Raw genomic sequence first — 8,943 nt, 5'->3', positions numbered from 1 at the left:
CATATATCTGCTTGGATGTCAGCTATGGTCTCTTCACGGTATATTCCCAGTACTCACTGCTCTTTAAGTATCACGTTGAGTTTGATTCACAGTAACCCTCACTGGGTTTCTCAGACTGTACATATTTACAAAAGAGTACTGCCCATTTTTCTCCCATAGAGTGGCTGGTGGATTTGAGTCACTAAACTTTCAGTTAACCTGACACATTGTGCACTATAGCACAAGAGCTCATTACTTTATTTGTGATAGCCCGAAACTGTGGTACGTCCATCCTGTGGAATACTTACTAATCAGCCGTAAGAAGGAATGAATAGCTGATACACACAAAATTATAAATTAATCTCAAAAGTATTGTGCTAAGTAGGAAAAAGCCTCAGATAAATAAGTATATAAGATCCGTTTATGTAAAATTCTAGGAAATATAAATCTTTAGTATTAGAAAGTTGATTAGTTGAATTTGAAGTAACCTAGAGGTAGATGGTATATGCGAAAACGTTCTGTATCATGATCATCGTAATGTTAACATAGCCATGCATGTGTGGAAACTCAGTAGACACTTTAAATCGATGAATTTACTATATGAAAACTGTACATACAGCAGATTTTTTACAAGTTAAATGTTACTATCTTTGATCCTAAAGGAAATGGGCCTTTATTATTAGTTCTGAAATTTCCACTCACTGATAGGGATGGATATAGCTTATGCTGTTCATAAATTAAGTAAAGTCATTTCATTTCTGTTTTCAGAGACAGAGGAGATGGGTGATGAAGAAGTTTTCTCCTGGTTGAAATGTGCAAAAGGACAATCTCATGAACCAGAGAACCTCATGCCCACACAGATCATCCCTGGCACAGGTAAGGGAATGGTTTTTTTTTCTTTTTCATTTTATTATTTTTTTGTGTGTACCGTCAAATCAGATCTGACTCGTACAGGGGGAGATTGTCCCTCCTTCTCCAGCAGAGCATCTTGTGGATTCAAACCATGTACTTCTGGGATTACAGTGTAGCTTCTTGCCACTAGGCCACCAGAGCTCACCGGGATTTTTTTTTATAGCAAATATACAAAAAGGGTGCTCTGGTGGTCTAAGGGTAAGAAACTGCATTGCAGTCTCCAAGGCCCTTGATTTAAATTTACCATTTGCTCCGTTGGAGAGTGATGGGCAGTCTCCTTCTGTGCTATTACTGCCTCTGAAAACCCGCTGGAGTGTCAGCTGTGGATCAGTACACAACAACAACATAGCAAATATGCATTATTTAAACTGTACACCTTTGTGAAAGCAGATTGAGGCTCAATTGGCATCAGCACTAAACAAAGGGAAGTAGGATATTTATCCATTTTATGTTGTGCATTGGAGGTAGTCACTCACCATAGTTTCAGGAAATTCATTTTTAAGGCATAGTGAAGATAATAATTTTTTAATTGGCATATAATTCATACAACATAAGTCTTAGTAAGGGTTTATCTCAGCCTTTATTTTTAGATCCTTATCTCATTCCTCTGAGGATCTGAATCTTTAGATGTATGTTAGATTTCATGCTCTCAGTTCATACTCTGTCCTCTCTTGCTTATCAGAAAATATGATCACTTTTCCAGATATCATTTCACATTCCAGTAGTTGGTAGGACCAGAATGGAAAAGCCAATTTCCAGACGTCCGTCTTGTTTTGGTCTGGTAAAAATTGAGCTGAATGTAATCAAATCTGTTGAGTTCCCAGGGAAGGTATTTGACAATATAGTAGGCATTTGTCATAGTTAACTTCAGTGATTCCTGCAGAAAAGCAATATGCCTGGGCTTCTACATACATGCACTGAAGATGGTAACTGGGCTCAACTACTGCCTACATTCTCTTCCATCTAGGAAGGCTTTAGGACCAACACCACCAGGGACCTCTATACTTCAGTGCTTTTAAACAGAAGGGCCTGCTACTGCTCAGGCACTGCTTGTTGTTGTTGTTGTCTTTGTTTTTTCATGTGTAACTTAAGTACATAAATTTCAAGTATACAGTGTAGAGTATCATATGTATAATTTTTAAATACTTGAACATTGAGAAATCTACCCCTAAATTTTGTTCTGGAGCACATGTCTTGCCAATGTTTACAAAAGAAAGAAGAGAATATAGCTTAGTAGATAAAGTGCATAGGACTTTGTTGTTGTTAGATTCCATCCGGTTGAATACAACTCATAGTGACCTTGTGAACAACGGATCTGAACCCTGTCCTATCCTGTACATCCTCATTATCTCTGACACACTTGAGTAGGTTCTTAGCACAATACCTGGAACATAATGGCATTCTGATGTTGTTATTATCTTTTTTCCAGCTCTTGACGCAGGCATTGTCTTTTTTTTTTTAATATATATTTATTTCTTGTTTATTTGTTGTCAATGAAGCAAGCATATTCTACCAGTTTCATTACTGCATGTAAGCAAATGACCTCACTTCACTGAACTTCAGTTTTATTATAAAAAAATTCAGAATAAAAACAGCTACCTGATTGGAATATGATAAAGATTAAGAGAGATAATGTGTATAAGGTTCTTAGCAAAATACCTGGCACATATAAGCATTCTGATGTTATTATTGTTATCTTTTTTTTTCCAGCTCTTTACAATATTGGAGACATGGTACATGCTGCCCGGGGCAAGTGGGGGATTAAAGCAAACTGCCCTTGTATTAGTCGGCAGAATAAATCTGTTTTGAGACCTGCTGTCACCAATGGGATGTCACAGGTAGAGTGGTATGTGGGGTGTAATTGTAAGTGAAGCTTACATTCTTAGTACTAAGAAATTCCCTCTCATCATCTTCATTGTCCTAGTTACTACAGCCTTTCTAGGAAACCTGTTGCCACTAGTTGATTGCAACCCTTAGAAACCTTACAGAGCAGAGTAGAAGTTCCCCATGCAGTTTCCATAGCTACAGTCTCTACAGAAGCAGGGTGCCACGTCTTTCTCCTACTGAGTAGCTGGTGAGTTCAAACTGCTGACTTTTCAGTTAGCATCCAAGCTCTTTAACCACTATGCCACCAGGGATGTTTATCCTTTCTAAAGAGGACACCCCACCTACACAAGAGAGTTACGTAAGGGATTGTATTATTCCTCCTGACTGGCACAGGTTTATTTTCATTAATTAAAACACTTCAAGTTTGGTTGATAAATAATGCCAAGAGATTTACTGCATCTTGTTGGTAGAGTTGACTTACTAAAACTAGTCATTTGGAAAATTTAGTAATAATAAACATTTGTTGAGCACTTAGGGATGCAGGAGTCTGGTGGCACATTCCACGCAGAGTTGCCCTGCTAACCCAAAGGTGGCATCTCTGCTATTTCAGTCCACCAACAGCTCCGAGGGGCAGTCTTCTGTGATTTACATCCTGCAAAAGTCGGTTCCAATTTGACAGCAATGAGTGTAAGGGTTTTTTTATGTGTGCCAGACACTATGCTAAGCCCTTTGCATATACAATCTCGTTTAATCATCGTAACAATTCTGTGAGGTCACATTATCATTGCCAATTTACCATTAAGGAAATTGAGTCTCAAACATAGTAAATAAAAGCTTTTTTTACTAGAGATCTAGCCTGGTTTCTAGCATCCTATAGTACACAACATTCTATGTTGAATGAGTAAATGATATAGCCATATAGAGACAGTTTCACCTTGTTCTTCCCAAAACTATTTAGTGTCAACAACTATTTGGATTTTTTTTTCTACCCAGCAATAGTACTCCAACCATATTGGCCTCTGTGTTTCAGCTTCCTAGCATAAACCCTAGTGCCTCTTCTGGAAACGAAACCACCTTCTCAGGGGGAGGAGGAACAGCAGCTGTAACAGTTCCAGAATCTGACCATATTCCTAAAGCAGACAGCACTGACATCAGACCTGAGGAACCCCTGAAAGCAGACGGTTCAGCATCAGGCAGCAATAGTGAGCCAAAAGCCATCAGGCCTCCCTGCCCGGACACAGCCCCACCCTCTTCTGCCCTGCACTGGTTGGCGGATTTAGCAACTCAGAAGGCTAAAGAGGAAACAAAAGGTGAGATAAAAACTAAACACCAGCCTAGCAGGCAGGCATTCTGGAATTCTTAAAACTCACACATAACCATCTACATTTGATGGCTGGTCAAATAAAACAAGGAAGTCATTTTCAACTTTTTTCTAAAAGTAGGGCTTTTTGGTTTAGGTTTATGTTTTTTAAAAGGCATATTCCTGAACTCTACCCCAGAATTTCTTAGAGTTGATACAGGTTTCTAAGGTCTCTCTAGATGATTCTGTTAGGCCATTGAGAGCTAGACTTTTGAGTGTGACTCTTGAATACTTTTGCCTGTGTTCAGAGAACACCTGGAGAATCTGTGTGGATGCAGATTCTTGTCCCCCACCAAAAACTATGAAATCAAGATTCTCCATTTCTAGCAAGTTCTCCAGGAACCTCATTGCAAATATTCTGGAAACCTACTTGAATCATTGTTGACTTAGGAAGTAAGGGAGATAAAAAGTGGTGGAAACACAGAGAATGTTGAAATCATGATCTGGAACAAATAATAAAAAGTAGGAAAGCCTCTCTTTGGCCATGGACCCTCCCAGATTCATAGGTAGTCAGGCTGAATGCAGCCAAGCAGTACTGGGGCAGGAGTGACAGGGAGGAAGTAAGAGCCTTTCCTCCTACCTGCTTGGCTGATTGTTAGGAGTTAGTTTCCTGCTGAACATTCCTTGTCGTACCTAATGCTCTTCCTGGTTATGTTCTTACAGAAGCTGGGTCCCTGAGGTCGGTGCTCAATAAAGAATCTCATTCACCCTTTGGGCTGGATTCGTTCAACTCCGCTGCAAAGGTCTCTCCGTTAACTCCAAAGCTTTTCAACAGTCTATTACTGGGTCCTACTGCCTCCAACAACAAAAATGAAGGCTCTAGCCTTCGAGACCTCCTTCACTCTGGGCCTGGAAAGCTTCCTCAAACTCCCTTGGACACAGGCATACCCTTCCCCCCGGTCTTCTCCACATCTTCAGCTGTAAGTTCCTCATTATAACTCCAGCTTATACTGCTTTTCGATGAAAGAACTGTCAGGAACCTCATGACTGGGTTAGAGGGCATGTGGGTGATTGTTGTTCTCTACATTAACTGTCCATTTGACAGGATCTCCTTTTTAAGGGTTAGAATTTTGTTGTTGTTATTACGTGTCGTTGAGTCTCTTGCAACTCATAGCAACCGTATGTACTAGAGCCCTATACCCTGCTCTATCCTGAGCCAACCTTATTGTCTCTGACACAGTTACCCCCATTATGCCAGTAACTGAATCGATCCATCTCATCGAGGGTCTTCCTGTTTGCACTGTACCTCCACCCTCCCAAACATGATGTCCCTCTGCAGGTACTGGTCCCTCCTTGCAACATGTCCAAAGTATGTCAGACGGAGCTTCAGAATCCTTGCCTCCAAGGAGCAGCCTGGTCTCAGCCTCTCTAGGACGAACCTGTTTGTTTTCCTAGTAGTCCATGGTATATTCAGTAGTCTTCTCCAGCACCACAGCTTAAAGGCATGAATTCTCTTTCTATCATCCCTAGTCATTGCCCAGCTTTCTGGTGCATAGCACGCAATTGTGAAGACTATGGCCTGGATCAGGATCAGGTACACCTTAGTCTCCAGCCTGATGTCTCCAGTCTCCTACTGTTCTTCAGTACTCTGGAGATGTCATTGACAGCGACTTTCCCAATGCAATTTGTCTCTTGATTTCCTGGCTGCTGGTATGAAAAGTGTTGATTGTGGAACCAGTTTTTAGATAGTGAACTTTTTGTTCCATCTTAGGAAGTCAGTGGGAATTGAGCTGTTGCAAATTTCTGTCATCTACAGAAAACAACATATGAGCAAGAGCCTATGGTGATGAAAGAAGAAGTTCAGGCTGCTTTGAAGGAAATGGCAAAAAATAAGGCTCCAGGAATAGATGGTGTACCAATTGACATATTTCAGTTAACAGGTGCTGCCATGGACGTGCTCACCAAATTGTGCCAAGAGATCTGGAGAACGACCGCTTGACCAACTGACTGGAAGAGATTGATATTTGTTCCTATCCCAAAGAAAGGTGACCCAACAGAATGTGGAAACTACAGAACAATCTCACTGATTTCACATGCAAGCAAGATTTTACTGAAGATTATCCAAAAACAACTAGAACAGCACATCAACAAAGAACTACCAGAAGTCCAGGCTGGGTTTAGAAGGGGTTGTGGTACTAGAGATTTTGTGGCTGATGTTAGATGGATCTTGGCTGAAAGCAGGGAATACCAGAGGAATGTCTGTCTGTGTTTCATTGACTATGCAAAGGCATTTGACTGTGTAGATCACAACAAACTATGGCTGACTCTGAGAAGAATGGGAATCCCAGAACACTTGATCGTTCTAATGCGAAACTTATACTTGGACCAGGAGGCAGTTGTCAGAACAGAGCAAGGGAACACTGCATGGTTCAAAATTGGGAAGGGCGTACACCAGGGATGCATCCTATCTCCATACCTTTTCAACCTATATGCAGAACAGATTATCCAGGAGGCTGGGCTCTATGAGGAGAAATGTGGGGTCAAGATTGGTGGACGATTTATCAACAATCTGCATTATGCGGATAACACAACTCTGCTTGCTGAAACTGAAGAGGACCTGAAGTGCCTGCTGCAGAGTGTCAAGGACTGCAGCCTACAATATGGATTGAGGCTCAATGTCAAGAAGACAAAGATTCTCACCACTGGACCAATTGGCAGCATCAGGATGGATGGTGAAGAGATTGAGATTGTACACAGCTTTAGTTTGCTTGGCTCCATAGTCAACAGTCTTGGCACCAGCAGCCAGGAAATTAAAAGGTGCATTGCAATGGGAAAGTCTGCTGTTAGGGACCTCTCCAAAGTGCTGAAGAGCAATGGTGTCTCTTTGGAGACTAAGGTGCGTCTGATACAGGCCATGGTCTTCGCAATCACCTGTTATGCATCAGAGAGTTGGACAGTGACCAAGGAGGATAGAAGGAGAATTGATGCCTTTGAGCTGTGGTGCTAGAGAAGAGTATTCATAATACCATGGACTGCTAGGAAAACAAACAGATTTGTCCTGGAAAGGGTTAAACCAGGTGGCTCCTTGGAGGCAAGGATTCTGAAGCTCCGTCTAACATACTTTGGACATGTTGTGAGGAGGGACTGATCTTTGGAGAGGGACATCATGCTTTTACTATGTTTAGCAATTTTTTCCCCTTAACAATAGAAGGCAGTTCTTTAAAAAAAAATTGATTACTGGGCTTACCATCACATGCAACTACTATTTTGTAGTACATATAAGGCAGAAGGGATGGAAGTAGATGTAGGCAGCATTTAAGGAAACACTCCCATCCTGTCCAGAGTTATTCCAGAGTTGCTTTAAGGAATCTGCTCCCCAGCTTTCCCCTGTTCAAGGATTTCATGCATGAGCAGATTGGGGCCCTTTGAATATGTACAAATAAAATCCAACCCCCATTTGACAAGGAGAGAAAGAAAAGTATGTTAAAAAAAAACCAACAAACAAACAAATACACCTAGCCAGTACATTCATATTGTATTCTCTTGGATATCTAATGTTGTTGTTATATGCCTTCAAGTCACCTACTACACATAGTGACCCTGTGTACAACAGCACAGAACCCTGCTCTATCCTGAGCCAGCCTCATTTTCTCTGATACCCCTACCCTCTTTACGCCAGTCACTGAGTCAATCCATCTCATCGAGGGTCTTCCTGTCTTGCACTGTTCCGTCACACTTCAGTGCATAATGTCCCTCCCCAAGGACTGATCCCTCCTTGCAACATGCCCAAAGCATGTGAGACAGATCTTCAGAATCCTAGCCACCAAGGAGCAGCTTGGTTTTACCCTCTTTAGGATGAACCAGTTTGTTCTCCTAGCAGTCCGTGGTATATTCAGTACTCTTCTCTAGCACCACAGCTCAAAGGCATCAATTCTCCTTCTATCATCACTAGTCTTTGTCCAGCTTTCTGACACATAGCAAGTAACTGCGAAGACCATAGCCTGGATCAGGCGCACCTTAGTCTCCAGACATTGTTGACACCTCAAATCAAACACATCGAAGACCAAATTACTGATCCTCCCATAAGCCTGTTTCTTTTCTTTTTACTGTGATTTTAACAAAAGTTTACAGAAAAGTTGGCTTTTCATTCATTGTTCCACATTTTCCTCCCTAGCCCTCCAGTTCACTTTTTTAAAAAAATATCAGTCAGGTGAGCTCTGGTGGCCTGGTGGCAAGAAGCTGCACTGCAATCCCAGAGGTGTGCAGTTCAAATCCACCAGATGCTTTGCTGGAGAAGGAGGAACAATCTCCTTCTGTATCAGTCAAATCTTATTTGATGGTACACACACACAAATAATAAAAATAAATTTTTTTAAAAAGTTTAAAAAAAAATATCAGTCATTGTTCCATAATTTCCTCCTTCCTCCCTGCCCCTCCCCCGTCCATTTTGCTATGTGTTCTTCCTTTAGTTTCCCTCTCTCGGTGGACCTCCTCTCCATCACATTTTGTATCTTAACTATCAGCAAATCTTTTCCATTTGATCTTCAAAATATATTTGGAATCCATCCATTTCTCAGCATTTTCACTATTTCTCTTATTTGAGCAATTATCATCTCTTGTATGAATTTTTAGAGTAACATTGTTCAGTCTCCTTGGTTCTACCTCTTTCCATTATTCTCAGCACAGCAGTTGAGAGTGATGCTGTACCTCCTCTGGAAATGAAACCATCTTCTTAGGTAGAAGAGAAACTACAGCAATCTGAACCCCGCCATGTTCCTGAAACTAGTATCTGATGACAGGTCTTATCCCCTTTGCCTAAAAATCTTCTAAGGGCTTCCTACTTCTCTCTTAAAAAGGGTCACAAGACCTTAACCCTGACTGATCTTGGCTTTATCACTCAGACTTCAGCTCCCTTTGTCCCCCTT

The 8,943-nt window shown here is 41.2% G+C and overlaps 1 protein-coding gene across 1 annotated transcript in view; it reads left to right on the top strand.

The window, feature by feature from the left end:
• KDM3B (lysine (K)-specific demethylase 3B) overlaps window positions 1–8,943 on the top strand; it is a 110,649-nt gene that overhangs the window by 91,246 nt on the left and 10,460 nt on the right. The window contains exons 12-15 of the mRNA XM_006903081.1: window positions 748–855; window positions 2,602–2,729; window positions 3,749–4,028; window positions 4,742–4,998. Of these exons, the coding sequence (XP_006903143.1) occupies window positions 748–855; window positions 2,602–2,729; window positions 3,749–4,028; window positions 4,742–4,998 (773 nt within the window). The remainder of the gene's footprint in view (window positions 1–747; window positions 856–2,601; window positions 2,730–3,748; window positions 4,029–4,741; window positions 4,999–8,943) is intronic.

Source organism: Elephantulus edwardii, unplaced genomic scaffold (assembly GCF_000299155.1).
Source record: "Elephantulus edwardii isolate Elephantulus edwardi_28Jun2011 unplaced genomic scaffold, EleEdw1.0 scaffold00507, whole genome shotgun sequence".
Taxonomy (NCBI): Eukaryota; Metazoa; Chordata; class Mammalia; order Macroscelidea; family Macroscelididae; genus Elephantulus; species Elephantulus edwardii.
This window is presented reverse-complemented; position numbering and strand designations above follow the sequence as displayed.